General features: G+C 41.8%; 1 protein-coding gene across 2 annotated transcripts in view; it reads left to right on the top strand.

The window, feature by feature from the left end:
- The window catches only part of ILRUN (inflammation and lipid regulator with UBA-like and NBR1-like domains), a 75,745-nt gene that overhangs the window by 20,843 nt on the left and 32,745 nt on the right, over positions 1-22,157 (top strand). Inside the window, exons 2-4 of one of the 2 annotated variants that reach the window (XM_082245340.1) lie at positions 9,674-9,828; positions 19,700-19,897; positions 20,458-20,819. In XM_082245340.1, coding sequence (XP_082101466.1) covers positions 9,674-9,828; positions 19,700-19,897; positions 20,458-20,819 — 715 coding nt within the window. The remainder of the gene's footprint in view (positions 1-9,673; positions 9,829-19,699; positions 19,898-20,457; positions 20,820-22,157) is intronic. The other variant, XM_082245341.1, reaches the window with a different exon arrangement.

The raw sequence follows: 22,157 nt of genomic DNA, 5'->3' as shown, positions 1-22,157 counted from the left end.
GCTGAACAGTCCGATCTGTCACTCCCTGTCACTATGGAGATCCGCCCGCTGTGTTTACACACAGCGGGCGGATCTCCAGACTCGATCCCCGACGATTGGGTAAGAGCAGCGGCAATCGCCGCTGCTCCTCCCCTGGCCCGACTCCCGCTGTGAATGAAAACAGCGCGCCGCCCAGAAGGGGGAGTGTCTGACGACGTAGTACTACGTCGTCAGACGATAACGAGCCACTCTGCCGCAGTAATATTACTGTGAGCAGAGGTAAAGTGGTTAAGCAAGCGCTATAGGTAATCCTATATAAACAGATTACTTCACATTTGAGCACTCGCACTTTCACTATAGCAGCTGCAAACCACACTTTATTTATTTATAAACTATAGGTTTCTCCATTTGGCGCGGGAATATGGCCTAAAATGATAAAACATTTTGATTTTTACATTTTTTTTTTTTTTTTTTTTAAATGTGAAAAAAACATTATTTTTTTTCAAAATTGTCGCTCTTTTTTTTTGTTTATAGCGCAAAAAATAAAAATCGCACAGGGGATCAAATACCACCAAAAGAAAGCTCTGTTTGTGGGGAAAAAGGGACGTCAATTTAGTTTGGGTACAGCGTCGCATGACCGCGCAATTGTCTGTTAAAATCACGCAGTGCCGAATCTCAAAATAGGGCCTGGTCATTGAGCAAACATATCCTCCGGTCTGAAAGTGGTTAAGGGCTGGTTTACACCACAATTTCTGCATGCATGTATTTTGAAGCATTCCAGTGCATCTTATTTGCTCTTTGCTCTCATGTGCATTCATGATGCATTTTGTCTCGTTCCAGATGCATTCAATACAGAAAAAATGCAACATGTTCTACCTTTGTTGACTGCACTGGAACACACTGCTCTGGTGTGAACCAGAGCCATTGGAATCTATATTAAAAACTGTCCATGTGTTTTTGATGTAGAATAAAAACATACTGGACTGCATCTGGTATGTTCCAGCCCTTACGGGCCATACACACTATAAGATTTTCTGAAGACTTTTTCCTTTAGACTTACCAAAACCATATAATATGAGGTCAAACCTAAACACTTTCAATTGGTATGCAATCTGGCAGACCCTTGCACTACATAGAAAAGGTAAATCTGAAGGAAATCTAACCACAAAAGTTGGATAGTGTGTATCCAGCTAGCCCTTAGGCTTTATTCACACAGATGTTTATAGATGATGGCAACTAAGTGCCAGTAATCTGCACTTGAAAAAGTAAAATATTTCCTGCAGATAGTTGTAAATGAGATTAGGTGTGTTTAATTGCATCAGCATTTTCAGGCTTTTTTTTTTCTCAATACCCCATTTTTGAGTGTATGTAATACCGAGGCACCTCCTCTTCCACTTTGTTGATAGTTTTATGAGCAAGCAAATAGAGCTGTGTAATTGGAATAAAGTGCAGAGCCAAGCTGGTGCTTACCATTGTGTGCTTGCTTGAGAGGAGGAGATTGAGAGCCAGTTCACGTGCACGACATTTCTTCTAAAAATGCACCATGGTGTATGAAATTTGGTGCCGTCAAATGCACTGCGTTGGATCTGTGTTTAGGGTGCTGTTAAACAAATTGGTACCTGCATGCATATTGCAAGGACAGCGCAGGAAACTCACGTGGAACGCACCTTTCCCACACCCTGTTCCGGTGTGAGGCAGAGAGGCAAATGAAGCAAAGATAGGTAGGTCCTCTAACATCCCAGCATCTAACTAGGGGATCGATGTATGAGGAAACCAGATCAAAAACAAACCAAAATTCCCAGCTCACTCCATTACCAGCTAGCCTGCAACAAAACCAAATGGACCCTAGCAGTTCATGTTAAAAACAACTGTTGTGATCTGCATTGCATTACATTCAGTGAAGCACAGGGGAGTCGTGCAGGGTCTTTTCGACCCTGGATGTCTCATTAAAGAGAATCTGTCACCAAACAATCATCAAATTTTGTCTCAATGTAATGAGAGGCAAAAAAAAAAAGTTAAAGAAAAAAAGAAAATGTTTTTTAAATGGTGAGAACTTGGTTATACCCGAGCAATGAAATCCTGCCGAGGTACTTGTTCACATCGCTGGATCTAGATGGGGTTAAGGTAAGTATTAGGAAGGCTGGGGGGTGCTGCTGCACAGGGAAGGATTTTTTTTTTTTTTTGAATCTTCATGCATAGATTACATGAAGGTAAAATAAATACATTGAGCTGTTAGAATCTCTTCAGGCTGCCCATACATTAGTCAGTTTTTTTTTTTTTTTTTGTTCAGCCGACGGGTTGAAGAGAAAAATTGATCTGATTTCCTCAATCCACACATTCAGGCTGGGTTTACACTGCTGCGCTGCGATATAGTGCAAATTTGATGCAGGTTTTTGTCCAAGGTGAGGTGCGAATTTACATTGCGATTTGCGGTGTAGAGGTGCAAACAAATTTGCACAGGAGTCTCTTCTTCTTTTTTTTTTTCTCCACCTCAAATTCGCAATGCTAGCATTTGAACCAAACACATAGAAATCCATTCTATTCCATTGACAAGTGAATCTTGGTCTCCCTGACCGCTCAAGATTCTCAGCAGTGTGAACTCAGGCTCAAGAGGATCAGAATACACTGATCAGTGCTGCAGTCTATAGCCTGCGGCTCTGATTAGGTGGGTAAAATCCAACAGGCTGGATGTTTGGAAGTTGATTGATAGATCAACTTTTCTGTTCAACCACAGTGCCCATACATGGATAGAAATTTGGCAGGTCCCTGCTGGGAAAACTTTTTTTTTTTTTTTTCTAGTTTTAGAGTGGGTTACAATCCCTTTTAGATTTATGCTGCTGTCCTGGTCTCCATTGAGGAAAGTTTCCCCTCATTTCCTGTCCTGCTGAAACCATTTTACCAGACAGGAAGTGAGGGGCACACTCTAACTCAGGGATCCTCAAACTACAGCCCTCCAGCTGTTGTGGAACTACACATCCCATGAGGCATTGTAAAACTCTGACATTTCACAGACATGACTAGGCATGATGGGAACTGTAGTTCCTGAACAACTGGAGGGCCATAGTTTGAAGACCCTTACTCTAACTGCAACACAGACAGAAAAAAAATCTTTTCTTTACTACAGTAGGGGAAGCTCTGCGAGATTATTTCTATCTTTTGCAGAAAGGTTTTGGCTTTACATAATGTACATCTTTATTTTTGAGCTCAGGTCCTCTTTAAAAGTGATTTTAAAGGTTTGTTTTTTTAATTTTTTTGTGGAAACTAATAAACTTGTTCTACTTACCTGCTCCTTGCAAGGGATTTGCACACAGCAGCCCTGATCCTCTTCTTCTGGGGTGCTGGGCATTGTTTTTTGCTCCTCTTCATCGTGTGCCCCCATGAAGACCTGCTTTCCATGGGATCACCCGTGCGGGTGCGCTCACGAGTCCCACTGTTGCATCCAATGACACAGACAGCAGGACTTGGCTCCGCCCTCGGCTTCCGTGTCACTGGATTTGAATGACCGCAGCTAATGCTCCTGCTGCTATCAATCTATCCAATGAGGACCTGAGACAGGGGCTAGAGACACTAGGCTCTTGCTTGTTGCTGGAACAATCAGGTTCAGGTAAGAATAAGGGGGAAGGGGGATCTGGGGGGCAGCTGCAGCACCAAAGGTTTTTCACCTTGAAGCATAGAATGCATTTAGGTGAAAAACCCTGAGACTTTACAACTCCTTTAAGGATTTGGTTGCCAGAAAGGCCTGTTGCCTGCAGACGTCCACCTGCCACATTCCACCGAAACTACGCTCCTAAAACTTACTATAGCTGCTAGAAAACAATGGGCAATACTCACTCAATGTTTATACTCTATTCTTTCTGCTGCCTTTGATATAGTTGACAACCCACTCCTCCTCCTTTTTTTTTTCTTTTTCCTGTCCTTTTTCCTTTCTTTCCCAAGGAAATTATATCATACTTGTCCATAGTTCCATTCTTAGTCCATAGGGTTCAAAATTGAGTTGGCCCACCCTTTGCAGCTATAACCACTTCAACTCTTCTGGGAAGGCTGTCCTCAAGGTTTAGGAGTGTGTTTATGGGAACCATTCTTTCAGAAGCGCATTTGTGAGGTCAGGCACTGATGTTGGACGAGAAGGCCTGGCACGCAGTCTCTGCTCGAATTCATCCCAAAAGTGTTCTATCTAGGTTTTGTTTTTCTGCCTAGTTTGGAGTAAGGACCAAGTTCCTTGCTGGGATCTCTGGTCCTGGCGATTTTTATTTTGTTCCTGTGAGAATCTACTATCAACTGCCTGACTGGATAATCTAGACCCAGAGGGTCCCCCCCAGTCTGGCCAGTGAGCGCGCGCAGACCTCAGCTCCTCACTAGGTCGGCCTCGACATGGTTCCACTGGACGGGGGCTAGCCTGCGAGTTGAATGTCTCACGAGGGCGCATACGACCTGGCCTCGGCTTGAATCACAGCGTTCCTCCTAGCCGACAGCCACCCACATTCTGATGGAGCAGTGGTCTGTCAGGAGCAATGCCCACCCTGTTCCTGGTATAGTAAGTAGGTGTCCCCCCCCCTCTACCCCTGGAGGTTTTTGGGGTGGACGTGGGCCCCTCCCTGGGACGGGGATGGTGGGACCCTGACTAGGCCAATGCGACCAGCTTGGCACCAACCTTGGAAGGTGTGGCGCTGTGGTGGCAGTTTAATTTTTGATTACAACCATGCCACCATTATTGTGGAGGGCACCTACCCCTTTTAGAGCTGCAGGACCATCAGGATACCCTGCCTGCGCGTCGTCGGCCCCCTTTTGGGGGGCTATTTCCTATTGTGCGGGCCTCTATGGAGGTGATTGGAGGGTGACCCCTTGTTTTTTCCAGGGTCCAGTAGGTGGTTTATTCGTAGGCCCTGGGTCGGCGCCCCCGAAAAAAAAAAAAAAAAAATATATATATATATATATATATATATATATATATATATATATATATATATATATATATATATATATATATATATATATATATATATATATATAGGTGTTCGAAGTAATTTTCTAGCAAAAAATACTGATTTTAATTTGGAAACAAGTGTCAGAAATAGGCCTGGTTCTTAACCACTTCAGCTCCGGAAGGTGATCAGTGATTTTTAGTGGTACATGCGACATTGCGGCAAACAAATCTGACACCAAATGACACTTTTTGGGAACCATTGACAACAATACAGTAATCAGTGCTAAAAAAAAAATGCACGATCACTGTATAAATTACACTGGCTAGGAAGGGGTTAACACGGGGGGGGGGATCAAGGGGTTAAGTGTGCCTCTAGGGAGTTCTTTCTCACTGTGGGGGAGGGGGGGGGGGAAAGAGTGGTTGCAGTGAACCAAAAGAGAGATCTGTGCTGAAGCCCAAGATCTCTTTTAATCTCTGACAGAAAAGCGGTCTGCCTTGTTTAGATAGGCAGACCGCGGTTCTGCCTTTCCTCTGAATGATCGATGGGTCCCGGCAGCCATTATGGCCACCAGAGCCGCTGATTGGCTCCCACTGTGTCCAATCACAGCTGGAGTGGCACATGCGCAAGTCCCAGATCGCGTGCACAAAATCACATGCATGTACCTGACTTCGTGCAGCCGGGCCGCCCTGCCGCAGTAGATTCAGTAACTTCAGGTATGATTTTTTTAATTTCAGCTGCATCCTTTTTTCATAATAACCACAGGGAGTTTCTAATGCATCACTTCTGCCGTGTTTTTAAATGGATAAAGGGTGTTCTGTGATTATCAAGAACTGGTTCTCTTAAGGTGACCACCCACCTCCCTTCCTCCTCTTAATTGAAGAATGCCTTGTATTCATTAAAAAAAATTAAGACGTTCTGTAAATGTGAGTGTCGAGATTACTGCTATCATAGTAGTAGTCACAGCAATTGCATGCAAAATATGGGATTGATCCGCAGCATCACAGCAGAGACCTCCATCCCTGAAGCTATTTGCAAGAAAAAGGGGGAAGGTTATGGGACTTTGCATGAGGTCAATGCTGTTTGAAAAAATCCAACCAAAAGCCAGATGATACAAAGAATATATTTATTGCTACATGATGAGATGCAAATATGCAGCATATGTCACAAAAATGAGACCAAGTAATCAACAATAAAAAAGGATGACCAATAAGGACACGAGCATGAATCAACAAATAAAAAATACATATATCAAAACATGCATACATCTAAATCATACTTAAATAATTATATATAGGCAGATAAAAACTATATCATACTAAGGCACATATATATATATATCAGTTTAAAGATGCATGGTTAAAATACAAGTCAAAAAAACCATATGAGAGTGTACAGGTTCTGTGTAACCAATAGATCATCCTTATTCCCATACATATTCCATGGTTCGTGTCCTGATCAGTATAAACAGTACATAGCTCTACGCGTTTCATGGAAATCGCATCCACTCTTCAGGAGCTTTTTAGAGATAATCTATGAATAAAAACTGATTAGTTGACTGAGCATATATCTAATCTGTTTGTGAAAAAATACACCGATGAGTTTGAAAATTAAATCAAAAAGTCTAGAGGTCTAGTACTTACATATGGATAGGTAGAAAATTATTTTCCTTACAAGATTGGCAAGCAACAACCAGGTCTTTACTCAAAAGAGTCTGGGATTTGATAATATAGCTTGAGTGGTAATCCATTACTAGGATGCACGGTGTGGGTGTATGCCTGATCCGGGGCTGAGGCGGGTAAACGCCCAGACGGTCCAACAGGAGATAACAAGGAAGGGGTAAGCAATCCCAAAGGAGACGATGAATATTTGGTCAAAAGTATCAGCAAAATATATGACCATATGTGCTGTGCAAGAAAAAATATTATATATATAAACCATATATCTAAATATATTGAACGTATATTAGATGTGTATAATCTTGAAACGACTAGATCAAAAATATTGAAGATACATGAAAAAGACCAGTGGGGGGGGGGGGGGGGGGGGGAGTTGTAAAAAACCCCCAGGGCCACATGTGAACCGAATCTGGTGATAGGATGCAAGATAGAGGAGCCAACAAAAGAAAAGAAAAACGAACAACCGTGAAAATATTGAATGAAATGTGAGGATACCAAAGGTAGGGGGGGTAACCAACGACCAAAAGAGAGGAGAGATCTGCTGCTCAACCCCCTGCTTCACTTGCATGGGCAAGGGGGTGGGGCTTGTCACGTTTAGCATCGGCGTCATACCATTCCACCCAATCCATGGTCCGTCTATATGGATCATTGGATGTGTTGGTGTTTTTTCCATCTGAGCCGTTGGGGGGAGTCTCTGGAGTGAACGGTTTCTGGCAAATACCGGATACCAGGTTCACTCTGTTCCACCTCTTCCTTCGGCGTCTGTATGGCGCTGGCGGTGATCCGCCCCGGTCCTCCAGGATATAAATTGATTCACACCCTCACTCTATCCTCGTTATGTCTTTTCCTCACCTGACATGCTTTGTGGTTAGCACTTCCTGTGCCTGGTTTTTTTTTCTTTTCACAACACAATCGGTAAGATTCTCTTTACATGCACCATATGTTTGTACTCTCTAATGGCTGCACGTTTGGTTTAAGACGTGTGTCTCTCCTCTCTTTTGGTCGTTGGTTACCCCCCCTACCTTTGGTATCCTCACATTTCATTCAATATTTTCACGGTTGTTCGTTTTTCTTTTCTTTTGTTGGCTCCTCTATCTTGCATCCTATCACCAGATTCGGTTCACATGTGGCCCTGGGGGTTTTTTACAACTCCCCCCCCCCCCCCCCCCCCACTGGTCTTTTTCATGTATCTTCAATATTTTTGATCTAGTCGTTTCAAGATTATACACATCTAATATACGTTCAATATATTTAGATATATGGTTTATATATATAATATTTTTTCTTGCACAGCACATATGGTCATATATTTTGCTGATACTTTTGACCAAATATTCATCGTCTCCTTTGGGATTGCTTACCCCTTCCTTGTTATCTCCTGTTGGACCGTCTGGGCGTTTACCCGCCTCAGCCCCGGATCAGGCATACACCCACACCGTGCATCCTAGTAATGGATTACCACTCAAGCTATATTATCAAATCCCAGACTCTTTTGAGTAAAGACCTGGTTGTTGCTTGCCAATCTTGTAAGGAAAATAATTTTCTACCTATCCATATGTAAGTACTAGACCTCTAGACTTTTTGATTTAATTTTCAAACTCATCGGTGTATTTTTTCACAAACAGATTAGATATATGCTCAGTCAACTAATCAGTTTTTATTCATAGATTATCTCTAAAAAGCTCCTGAAGAGTGGATGCGATTTCCATGAAACGCGTAGAGCTATGTACTGTTTATACTGATCAGGACACGAACCATGGAATATGTATGGGAATAAGGATGATCTATTGGTTACACAGAACCTGTACACTCTCATATGGTTTTTTTGACTTGTATTTTAACCATGCATCTTTAAACTGATATATATATATGTGCCTTAGTATGATATAGTTTTTATCTGCCTATATATAATTAAGTATGATTTAGATGTATGCATGTTTTGATATATGTATTTTTTATTTCTTGATTCATGCTCGTGTCCTTATTGGTCATCCTTTTTTATTGTTGATTACTTGGTCTCATTTTTGTGACATATGCTGCATATTTGCATCTCATCATGTAGCAATAAATATATTCTTTGTATCATCTGGCTTTTGGTTGGATTTTTTCAAACAGCATTGACCTCATGCAAAGTCCCATAACCTTCCCCCTTTCGCTCACAGCAATTGCCTACTTATGTTGGACTGATGTATCTATCGAATAAGAATCATACCTGGGGCTCAGCTTTTAATGGTTCTAGATGAACTAAAAGACAGTTAGAAAAATATAAGGAAAGAAAAGGGGAGAGATGGAAATGTTCGATTTTTTTTTTTTTTTTCACACCTCCAAGCTTTTTCCTTTTATAATCAAAATAAGAAGTCTTGAGCCCATCCTAATGACATAAACTCGTCCAGCTTACGTTTTATTTAAGAATAGTCTATAAAGTGGGTCAAGCAGCAGACTTTGTGTTTTTTCACTGTGCACTTTATTCACCATGATTTGTAGGGTGTCGGTCATCGGGCCTTCCTGAAACTCTTGGTAGGGGCTGGACATGGCCTTCTGGCTTGGTTTCCCTTAGGGGGAGCCCCTCCTAGTACTTGGTTGGTCTGTTTCGGCAGACCTTCCAGAGAGCAGGGTCCACCTGGTTTTGGCTAGGTGGGCCAGTGAGTGCCTCAGTCCCTGTCAGGAGCCTTGTGTTCCCGGGGGATCAGGGTAAGGATCCTTCCTCTTTGGAGGAGGTCCAGGTTTATATCCTGTGCACTTTTTTTTTTTTTTTTTTTTTTTTTTTTTATGTTACTGACTTTTTGTGTGTGCACTTATTTTGCATCAGTTTCATACACCACAGGCTTTAAAAAAAAAAGCAGACCTGGTGTGAAAATCTGATGAAAGCAAACTATTTGGTTTTCTCTGCTACATTGAAAAACTGACACTCATTTTTAACCCAATCATCTTTGGGGAGAATTTTGTGTAGTATAAAATGAATGAGGCCATAAACTACCATTTTGGGCCAATGTCTACTGAGTTTGTAGTGTATATGTTCACTTTCTTTTACATAATTGTTACATGGTTTATTAATTGCATTTTTTTTAATATGTACTTTTTTGTATCTTTCAGGAACCTACAGGCAGCAATTGGAGCATATTATGACTTTGAGAGTCCAAATGTCAACATCCCTTGCATGTCTTTTGTAGAAGATGTAACTATTGGTGAAGGCGAGTCTGTTCCCCCGGACACCCAGTTTACTAAAACTTGGAGGGTTCAAAACACAGGTTAGCTTATGATTATTTGCCAAAAGTCCTGTGAATTTTTACAGGTGCAGGTGCTAGGGCATTTATTAAAGTCATACTAATTGTGGATTTTTTAAAAAATAACAAACATGTTATACTTTCCAGCTCTGTGCAAAGCCACGAGGCCCTGATCCTCTTCTTGGTGCTCCTGGTTCCTCACCCCTGCTGAGTGCCCCCCATAGCAAGCTGCTTGCAATGGAGGTCTGTGTGCTTGCTCCACTATGTGTGCGCCCTTAAGACACAGAATGCGGCTAATTGCTCCTGCTGCTGTGTCTGAGCTAATGGACTCTGCTCTCATGCACATCTCTGGATCAAGATCGGTCTCAGATGAGTATAAGGAGGAGCCGGGGGGAGGGCGGATACACTGATACTGAGTATTATCACAAGTACTTGTGAAAATGCTCCCATTACTGAAATCGATACTTTGCAGTGCAATTTGTGTCCATACAAAATTAATGTGTGCAAATTGCACTGCAAAGAATCGCATGCGATTTGAAAAGGATTGCAGTGAAATTCCTGTCCAAGTCACATTCCATTTCCCCCACTGCTCCTGTGTCTGTGAACCCAGTAAATTAAAATGTTCTAGCAACTCACAAAGTAAATATCATCTAGTCAAATCCATATCTTCAGTGTCCCTGTCCCGCCGATGATGGCAAACCAGGGTCGCTGGAGGAGATGTCCAGCGGTCCACCCCCAAGCTGACATCACTTCCGCCTTATACCCACAGGAGTCCTGGAACTTCTGCTCCAGCCCTGTGAGCACCTCCTGCAGCCTTGGTTTGCTTGTTTGCTTTCATCGGTGGGACACTGAAGATATGGATCTGACTAAATGTTTACTTTGTGAGTTGTTATAACATTTTAATAAATTGCCTATTGCTGCACTACATGTTGTTTTGCTTTTACTGGACACACACACACACACACAGAAAATCACATGCAATTTGGACACAAATCGCACTGCAATCCTGTTCAAATGGCATGCGATTGTTTGCAGTGCAATTTGAGCCCATTAATTTTGTGTGGACGCAGATCGCACTTCAAAGTATCAATACTCTGTACTCGCTGATAAAAATCCAGTATCTGTGCATCACTACTTACCAGTCCTTAGATGTTTTGCCTGCATTTGTTTTCTTGATGCTTTTTCCCCTCCTTTATTTATTTGTTGATCCTCCTACTAATATATATATAGATAGATAGATTACTCTGCTCAAAAAAATTTAAGGAACACTTTTTAATCAGAGTATAGAATCAAGTTAACTAAACTCCTGGGATATTGATCTGGTCAGTTAGATAGCAGAGGGGGTTGTTAGTCCGTTCAGCTGCTTTTGGTGTTAATGAAATTAACAGGTTCACTAGATGAGCAACAATGAGACGACCTCCAAAACAGGAATGGTTTTACAGGTGATGGCCTCCTGACATTTTTTTCCCTACTCCTCTTTTCTGACTGTTTTTCATTCGTTTTTTTTTTTGGCTAGGGTCAGTGTCACTACTGGTAGTATGAGGCGATACCTGGACCCTATTGAGGTTAAACAGGCAGTCCAACTCCTCCAGGATGGCACATCAATATGTGCCATTGTCAGGAGGTTTGCTGTGTCTCCCAGTACAGCCTCAAAAGCATGGATTTTCCAGAAGACAGGCCGTTACACTAGGATAGCTGGACAGGGCCATAAAAGGTCCTTGACCCATCAGCAGGACCGGTATCTGCTCCTTTGTGCAAGGATGATCACTGCCAGAGCCCTACAAACTGACCTCCAGCAGGCCACTGGTATGAGTGTATCTGATCAAACAATCAGAAATAGACTGCATGAGGATTGCCTGAGGGCCCAACGTCCTCTAGTGGGCCCTGTGCTCACAGCCCAGCACTGTCGAGCTTAATTGGTATTTGCCATTGAACATCAGAATTGACAGGTCCGCTACTGATGCCCTGTGCCTTTCACAGATGAGAGCAGGTTCACCTTTAGCACGTGACAGACATGAAAGGGTCTAGAGAAGCCGTGGAGAATGTTCTGCTGCCTGTAACATCATTCAGCATGACCAGTTTGGTGGGTTCAGTGATGGTCTGGGGAGGCATATCCATTGAGTGACACACAGACCTCTACAGGCTAGACAATGGCACCCTGACTGCCATTCGGTATCGGGATGAAATCCTTGAAACCATTGTCAGTCCCCCTATGCTGGTGCAGTGGGTCCTGGCTCATGTGGCGGGAGTATGCAGCCAGTTCCTGGAGGATGAAGGAATTGATACCATTGACTGACCCCCATGCTCGCCTGACCTATATGCAGTAGAACACCTCTGTTTAATACAAACCATGGTCAGGTAGACCAACTATAGTTTCAGCCACAACTTCAAAGAAAATTGTTCGGGATGCAAAGAAAAACCCACAAATAACTTCAGGTGAAATTACAGGACTCTCTGAAAACATGTGGTGGTGTGGCTGTTTCAAGATGCACAATAAGGAGGCACTTGAAGAAAGATGGGCTGCATGGTCGAGCCACTCTGGGGAGATCTCAAACGTGCAGTTCATGCAAGACAGCCCAAGATTTTACAGGAACTGGAGGCTTTTTTTTGCCAGGAAGAATGGGCAGCTTTACCATCTGAGAAGATAAAGAGCCTCATTCACAAATACCACCAAAGACTTAAAGCTGTCATTAATGTTAAAGGGGGCAATACACAGTATTAAGAACTGGGGTTTGTAAACTTTTGATCAGGGTCATTTGGGTAGTTTCTGTTTTCATTATGAGTTAAAAAAAGTAAACTCTGTTGATTTGATAATAAAATGGCTTCAGCCAAACACTAACCATGAGTGAAAAAAGTTTGTGTCATTCATATTCTCTGAAAAATGGTCAAGAAATCATAAATTCTGCCAGGGTATGTAAACTTATGAGCACAACTGTATATAGGTGTGTGTATTATATATAATATAATATACACACACACACGTGTTGATATCTGTACGCTCAGACCGTTCCTTCATAGCATACACATACAGTATATTAAGGCTTTTTTTAAATTGAATTGAGGTTGTGTAAGGTACGTATATTGTTTAACTGTATATACCCACGCAAGTAGATTTTCACTAACCGCATTCAATTGTCATACACGAACATGATGTGTCTTAATGGATTTCGTCATTCGAACACGACAGTTATTTACAGCGTGTAAAATATGGAGATAACTACAGTAATAAAACAAAAACAATGTAGCGCCAAAAATAAATCCATCAATTCACAGTATTCAATACAATACTTAAACATCAAGTCCATACATTGAATGTGCCAAGTAACACATTCCTTCTGTGAAGTTCCACTGTGCAGTGCAAATGAAGAAATATAAGGTGCTTGTGCAGAAACTCTATATAAAAAGGGCTCGTGCTCGCTTTCACCTGTACACACAGGCTGCTCACCTTATGTTCTGACCTCTGTGTTACCAATGAGTTAAATAGAGCTGCTTCCTCCTCTAGGGGCAGATAATAGTCAGGATGCCGCTCACTCCTCCCCTCCTTACTCTCCCTCCAGACAGCTCCACAGAGCTCCAATAAAGTTCCACGATATATATATATATATATATATATATATATATATATATATATATATATATATATGGAAACACAAATAACACACCCTCTAGTGCTCTCTGTATATCTGGTTTATTCAGCAATAAGATCTAAAATTACAGACTTACAAACAAGGCACTTAGTGGAGTTCCACCCATTTTTAATAACTTGGATTACATAGATGTATGTAATCCCCTTTAAAACTACTTTTACCAATGGAAACTCAGTGAGCGAGGACTGAAAGCATTATATCCTCACTGAGCTCACTGAGAGGAGCCGAGGCGGGGCAGAGCACGGCCTCAATCCAATACATACAGTACAGCTCAGGACACCTGTGTAATAATGCGAGATTTCATTCCATGAGATACATCTCAGCAACCCTTGCGAATCGCCGAATGACGTGATCGGCGGTCGGACCCGGAAGTGAGGAGAGGATGAATAAAGAAGAAAATAAGGTATTTCCTAGCAAAAAAAAAAAAGTTTCCATTGGTAAAAGTAGTTTTAAAGGGGATTACATACATCTAAAGTTACTAAAATGGGTGGAACTCCACTTTAAGCAACATGGGCTGATCGGGCTTGACAGTAAAATGACCACCTGGATGGCAACAATGTGACGTCCATGTGCGGGCTCTGCCCCCATACGCGTTATGTCTGAGAGTAGACTTTGTCAGTAGGGGTGGAGCCAACACATCGTTCCGTCTAATTTATATGCTCAGCCTATTCACCAGCGCCCACCCTTATGTGTGTACACAATCCTTCCTCAATACAGCGTCCCTCCATTTGCCATACCCAGAAGACATCACAAATAGAAAGGGATCACTCAACCTTAAAGGCACTGAGGACACTGCTCCCATAATTATCTCACAGGTTAAAATGGATGGTGGGACCACTTATAAAATTACAGAGCCTGCCCACTTAGGCCACTCTCCTGGCCATCTTTACATAAACCCATTCAATTAGACATACCTAATTACATTATCAGCATATCACATATAAAATCAATAGAGCAATGATATATATCCAAAATTTGCGTGGTACACAATGCTAAAGTTATAAAATACATGATACAACACAAAAAAAGTGTATATAAAACCTAGAAATAAAATATTCCTAAAATCAAAATAAAATACCCCTCCACATATACATCTCTCATTTATCACTAAAAAAAAAAAAAATTAAGGTCAAATTCAACATTTAGACCTCTAGGCGAAAGGAACTTGGCCTCAAAAATCCAATTGGATTCTCTCCTACTTCGTTACCTAATATCATTTCCTCCTCTCCAGTGTCTCTCTACTTTTTCTATTTCCCAGAACTTGAGGTAGCTGGGATTTTTATCATGGGCTTCTTTAAAGTGCCTAGTGACATTGTGCGTAACCACCCCCTTCCTAATATTTTTCATGTGTTCTCCAACCCTAATACTCAAACATCTAGATGTGCGTCCTATATATTGGATCCCACATTCACGCTCAAACATTTAGATAATGCCTGTATCGGTACAAGTGATCAGGTTTTTAATTTTGTATTTCTTACCAGTACTCCTAGATACAAATGATTTTTTCTTTTTAATATTCCCAATGGCATGACAACACGCTGGACCTCTACCACAGGCATGAAAGCCTGTAATAAAGTGGACTCTTCGTCACTATAGGGGGGTCAGTGACTCTTGGAGCTCCCATATCCTTCAGAGTAGGGGCTTTCTTATACAGTACATACATTTCAGTTTCATAGGTAAAACTGGTCCCAATATTCTATCCTTTTTAAAAATCTTCCAATGTCATTTCACAATGTTTTTAGCTTGTCTAAACTGGACATTAAAGTTTATTATGAACTTGAACTCAAAATCTTTTACCTCTAGCAATAACAGAGGTCCGCTATCCATTTCTAATACCTTCCTTTCCCTTTAACATACCCTTTTTCCAGAAATCTGTTCCCCCAGAGTCTCAGACTGATGAATATAGCCTAACTCCTTGGAACAATTTCTACGTATCCAAATAAACTGGCCTTTAGGGATATTACAAAGCCATGTTTTGTGGTGGCAGCTATCCAAAAGTAGATACAAATTCATATCGGTGGGTTTAAAGTGATTCCTAGTCATGAACTTTTTGTTCCTTAAAATTTTCTAGATACAAAAACCCAACCTATTCGTCACTGACTGTTCAATTATTTAATTTTGTCCCTTAATCTATTAAAGGTCCCGAAGTCTTTCTTCCACACTATTACTAGATCTTCAATGAACTTTTTGTAACACAAAGTTCCACTGGTCATTCTCCCAATACCTCTTTGTTTTCCCAACAGGCCATAAAGAGGTTCACTACACTTGGGGCAAACCTGGCACCCATAGCTAAGCCTCATACCTGTAAATAACATTGATCTTTATACCAACAATAGTTGTAGTTGAGACAAAATTCCAAATATTTTAACAAACTTTTTATCCTACCCTTTAAATTGGAGTTGTGCAAGGCCCACTTTAACCGATTTTAGGGCTTCTTCATGTCTGATTATAGTATACAGTGAGCCCACATAAGCAGTGGCCAATATGAAGGTCTCAGTTCCCTCTAGTGATTCAAGACATTTAAATGATGTGTTTGGTATCCTTGGTCTATGCTTCTGTCTGGGTCACTAGAGGTTGCAGAAAGCAATCCAATGTATTGTCCCAGTCTTGAGCAGACTGATTCAATACCACCGATAATGGGTCTGCCCGGAGGTCTATCTGCATCCTTGTGGATCTTGGGTAGAAAAAAAAATGATCAGAGTCCTACATGTTACTGGATTGATATATTGTGGCTCTTTTTTATTTAATATATCACTCTTTACCCCTTTTTCTACTAATTTCTCCAATTTCAACAACTGATAGGTCCCATCATCTGTCAATTGTCTCTCCATCTCTTCCCTATAGTATTCCTTACTCATCACTAGTCCGTCCCCCTTATCAGCTGGACCTATAACTACATCCTTCTCTTGTTCTAGATCTGCTATACCCCTTTTTAATCCAATGAGGATAGGGGATCTTACAGACCTTTTACATTTTCCAAGTCGTCAGATACCATATTATGGAAAACCTCCAATAAATTTATTATCGGTATTCTGAGGATTGAACACGGATTTATTTTTAAGGGTAGAGTGTTGACCTGTCTCTACCACAGAGGGTCTATTGTCTGGTTTAGATAAATACTTTTTCTGATTTAAGTGTACGTACAAATTTTTTGATGTAAAGAAATGTTTTAAAATTATTCACATTTTTGTGGGAGCATATTTAAGACCTTGATCTGAAACCCTAATCTCATAACCATTAAGCTCTTTTTCGCTAATATTAAAAATTCCAGTTCCTATTGGTATTTTCTTTTTTTGGACCGTTTGCCCTGCTCAGTTTCCTCTTCTTCTTCTTTTTTTTTTTTTTTTTTTTCCTCTGTTTTTTGCCCACTGGAGTGTTTCCAGCTTGCCATTGGTGGTCCCATGATTACACCCCCCCCCCCCCGGTTTCCCTGAGGAAAAAAAGCAAAAAACAAACAAAAAAGAAAAAATTTGAGGGTTAGTCCATAGAGCGGTCATAAAGTGGGGTAAATCTATTCTCTGTTATTACATTGTATAGGTCAGTGGTCCTCAACCCTGGTCCTCAGGGCCCACCAACAGGCCAGGTTTACAAGATAACTGAAATTCATCCCAGGTGATAGAATTTGCTGCTCAGTGATTGCAGCATTCTAGTCTGCATCTCCCCAAGGTAATACTTAAAATCTGGCCTGTTAGTGGGCCCTGAGGACCGGAGTTGAGGACCACTGGTATAGGTTATATGCCTGAGAATCTTGAGGGTCCCTATAAGGTTGATACTCCCGTGATATTGGCCCCTTTGTTCAGGGCCTCTCCTATTCCATTGCTGATTACCCATTCAGTGGGTCTCTTGCCAATAATTAGGTTGACTCCCACCACTTCTACTTTGCGGGCCCCCTCTATAGGGTTTCCTACCTTTCCAGTTCCCCCATCTCTTATTATTTCAGCAAATGTTGCCACTTAAACACACCTTTATTTTTAAGTGTCCATTCACACTACCGAGACTTGTCAGGCGACTTGTCAGCCTGACAAGTCGCGGTCCATGCAGTGCTACAGGACCCGTTCTAATAGGAGTTACACAAGTCGCTCCGACTTAGGAAAAGGTTCCTGTACTACTTCAGGGCGACCTCGGAGAGACTTGCATAGACATTCATTATATGAAGTCCGTGCAAGTCGCGCCGAAGTCGCGGTACACGGGACTTCACAGGTCGCCCCTGAAGTCGGAGCAACCTAGTGTGAACCGGCACCAAATCTCCTGTATCTCTTAGGAACTTCTTTCTTCTTTTTTTTTTTTTTCCTTCTTGTTTCCCTGTCTAATTTTTCTAACCTTTTCTTTAAATTCCCTGATAATTAAATGACTTCCTCTGTGTCCTTGAGCGGTTCTATTTTTTGTTTTTTAATTTCTTTAAAATGCTGTTCAAGCAATAGCGATTTATTTTGTTTCCGAGATAATAGAAACTCAATCAACTCTTCCCTTTGCTATTGAAAAACAAAGACTCATTTTAAAGGCTTCCTCGTCTTCCAGCCCATAATTTGCGGGGACATCCCACCTTAAACGTCTAGGTACTATATCATGGGCCATGTACTGTTCAAAGGACACCACATCCCACCAAGCCCTGATTTTCTTATCCATAAGATTTCCTAATTTGCTAGGAGTGTGCAAGATCTTTACTCCTCCCTTTATTCCTATCCCCAGAGAAGACCTCCTCCAGTTTGACCTCTCCGGTTTCTAAATAATTAAAAACATCCATAACTGTCGCCAATTTATAAACGTGAAATAATGTTATAATTAAGTGATAAATCAGTGCAAACAAATATATATATAATATATATATTCTCCCAAATAAAATCACCCACTGGCTGCTTACACTGATATGTCTTTCACTACACACGTAAACAGAGAATAATCAAAACAAAAAATGTCGCACCAAAAATAAATAAATCCATTCACAATATTCAATACACTACTTAAACATCAAGACCATACATTATATGTGCCAAGTGACACATTCCATCAGTGAAGTTCCACCGTGCAGTGCAAATGAAGCAATATAAGGTGCTGGTGTAGAAACTCTATATAAAAAAAAAAAAAAACCTGTGAGGGAATTTTGGGAGCAGTGTCCCCAGTGCTTTTAAGGTCGAGTGACCCCCCTTCCTGTTTGTGATGTCTTCCGGGTTTGGCGAATGGAGGAATGCTGTATCGAGTAAGGAGTATGTACACATAAAGAGGGTGAGAGGGGGTGACTAGGCTGAGCATATAAATTAGACGGAACGACGCGTTGGCTCCACCCCTACTGCCGAAGTCTACGCTCAGATGTAATGCGTATGGGGGCAGAGCCTGCACACAGATGTCACATTGTGGTTATCCAGGTGAAGGAATTTTACTGTGAAGCCCCATCAGCCTGTACTGATTAAGTGCCTTGTTTGTAAGTCTGTAATTGTAGATTTTATTATAAATTGGGTATACAGAGAGCACTAGAGGGTGTCTTGTATGTGTTTCCATATATATTGTGGAGCGATATTGGAGCTATATATAAACAATTATATATAATTGTTTGCACTTTGTGCTGATTTATCACTTATTTAAATAACTACAGTAATGACTGGATTAGTCGTTTCTGTTCATTTCTACTTGAATGAACATGTTTTCAGTCATATCAAGCTGATAGGATAGTGCAGTTGTCCTTTAACGCAAGGACTTCATAAATGGGATGAGCCTCGGTGTGCTAAACTATCTCACACTTCTATATTAATTTCCTATTTTTTTTTTTAAGTACTTAAAAGCTTTTTAGTATTATCTAGTTCAAGCTTGTTTTCTTGTTGGGCACAGTTTGAAACCTGGTGAGGGAGTTTTTTGTTGACTTGCATACATATTTTAAAATCGAACTCTAGCCAATAATATACAAATGAATAGTCCTTCAAAAATAAAACCAGCTTTTGCTACACTATTCACCTTGATTTCCAATCAGAGCCTGGGTCATTCTGGACCCACCCATACTGTGAAAGGAGAAGCAGCACAGTGAGGATCTCCTCTCTCTCCTTCTATCAACCTGCTTCTTGTCAGCACATAAATGGAATGTTCCTCTGTATGGAGCCTGTAAGTGTCTGATATCTGGTCAAATTCAGGTACTTGCGCTGCTTTTGTTTAAAAAGTACATTTAATGATGTATTCATGATTAATTTGATATCTGCCTAGAGTTTAGCTTTAAGTTTTTTTTTTTTTTTTTTTTTCCTCTCACTTTTTTCTTCTTCTAGGATCCGAAGCATGGCCTCCAGGTGTATGTCTGCGGTATGTGGGAGGTGATCAGTTTGGCCATGTGAATATGGTATTGGTGCGTTCTTTAGACACACAGGAAATGACCGATGTCAGTGTGCCAATGTGCAGCCCTAATCAGCCTGGCATGTACCAGGGCCAGTGGAGAATGTGTACTGCTACCGGCTTGTATTTCGGAGGTGAGAAATGTAATTTTTCTTCAGGTCTTCTTCATCTTATTCTAACACACCTCAAAGCAAAATGCTTCCCCCACTCTAAAAATGTAGTTTTAGGTAATTGTTATTTAAAAAAAGACCTGGACTTTAAAAGAGAAGTATGGGGGGGGGGTCATTTAAGTTATTTACCTAGGTAGATGCAGCATCAGATCGTTGTCCCCCAGTGTCTCTAACACTGAGAACTCCGTTCTCAGCAGCTCTCTGCCCCCTCCCCCCCCCCCCCCCCCCCAGAATGAACTGTACTCCTGTGATCCACAGGAGAAATACAGCCAAACAAGCTTTGGCTGTACTTTAAATGATGGTTACCTTGGAGCGCCACTGTGAAGACCAGTAACTATGAAGTTCCTCTTGCAGTTTCTCATTTTTGCTACTCGTGCCGCATTCTGTCAGTCCTGCTTGACCCCTCTGATATAAAACTAGGAGTTTCCTAAAATTTATTATGAAGACTGCCACGTTTGTTTCACAACTAGCTTATACATGATTTTGGACTTCCTTAGCGTTTCCCATCTTTATATTTCTTTTAGATGTCATCTGGGTTATTCTGAGCGTGGAAGCTGGTGGCCTCCTGGGTGTTACCCAGCAGCTCTCTTCCTTCGACACGGAGTTCAACACTCAGCCTCATCGCAATGTAAGTGGTGACTACAACCCCTTTGCATCACCGCAGAAGAATCGTTCCCCAGAAGGGGAAAACATGGGCACCTGGCCTGAAACAGAGACTCCTGAAAAAGAACAGAATGGACTATCTCAGACCTCTGTAAATATATGTGCAACGGATCGTCCAGCAAGCCATTCTGTAGCAACGTATAGAGAGGTGAGGTGCTGTAGTGGGCCACTGGAAAAAAGAGCATTTAAAGGATCTAAGGATTTCCTGTATGAAAGTGAAAAGGTATATGGTATAGAGGGTGACAATATATTAAACTGGCATCGACCGTATGATTGGCAAAATTTCACTGTAGGCAAATTTACGGTGTTAAAGTACATTTTCACATTTGCAGTCACATTTGAGGCTGATTTGAAACATGATTGTGTTTCGGTCCTGAAAATTTCATAATTGAGATTGTTATCCTCAAAAATTTGCATACCCTTGGAAAAGATATACAGTATGTACAATTTTTAAAGAGTATGACATTCATTGACAGACACAGCTCCTGATGCTTCTTAACCATTGGATTATACTGCCCCCTACAGGAGTAAGACACTAGACAGGAAAAAGCTTGACTATGCCGATGGGCAATCCCCGGGGGGTATACATCCACTCTATAGGCGCTTCGTTTTTTTTCCTGCCTTGTCAGGAGTACGGACCTAGTACATTGCTGGAATTTCTGGTCCTGGCAATTTTTTCATTTGAAATGGAATTTCATTCCTCTTTTCATATTTTTTTCCTGTGAGAACGACAATCAAGTGCCGGACTGGGCGACGAACTGGATAATATAGATCCTTAGGGTCACCCCAGTCCAGCCAGCGAGCACATGCAGACCGCAGCTCCGTGCTAGGTCGGCTGCGACATAGCCCCACTGGACGGGGGCTGGCCTGCGAGTTAAACGTCTTGCGAGGATGCATACGAACTGGCTTTGGTCTGAATCGCAGTGTTTCCTTCTGGCCGACAGCACCCACATTACGATGGAGCAGTGTCCTGTCCGGAGCTGTGCCCACCCTGTTCCTGGTGTGGTAAGTAGCTGCCCCCCCCTACCCCTGCAGGGTTTTGGGGTAGACTTGGTCCCCTCCCTGGGATAGTCGGAGCCCTGGGTTCCCCTCCCTTCCCCCCCAGCCCCTCTAAAATTTTTGGTCACTGTGGGGTTTTTGGGGTGAGCTCAGTATATAGCGACACTACTGGGTCTGCGTCCACGCGCCCGGAGTGCTCAGATAGTGAGGATGATTCATCTAGCTGCGCTTAAATAGGCGCAGGTGGATGCACTGTTTGTGTCAGTGCGTGAAACTTTAAAAATGGAGGTTGCTGCTGATGCTGTGTCAGAGTCTCCGGTTCCTTTTGGCACCAACAGGCCCTCCAAAGCGGCGAGGGTGTTCCTCTTTCCGCTTACCTTGACAACATTGTCACAAACAGTGGGGTTGTCCAAAATTCAGTGGTTGGCATTTTTGGTTGCGTTATCCTCATGGGGATTTACTGCGTAAAAGTTGGACGGTCTCACCTGTAGGTTTCCAGGTCAAATTGAGTTACCTTTACCCCGGTTGAGGAGTACCCGACCCTTACAGGTCCAGGTAATAT

This window comes from Pelophylax lessonae (assembly GCF_965119305.1).
Source record: "Pelophylax lessonae genome assembly, chromosome: 2".
Taxonomy (NCBI): domain Eukaryota; kingdom Metazoa; phylum Chordata; class Amphibia; order Anura; family Ranidae; genus Pelophylax; species Pelophylax lessonae.
Note: the sequence above shows the minus strand (reverse complement) of the source record. Positions and strands in the feature narration are given on the sequence as shown.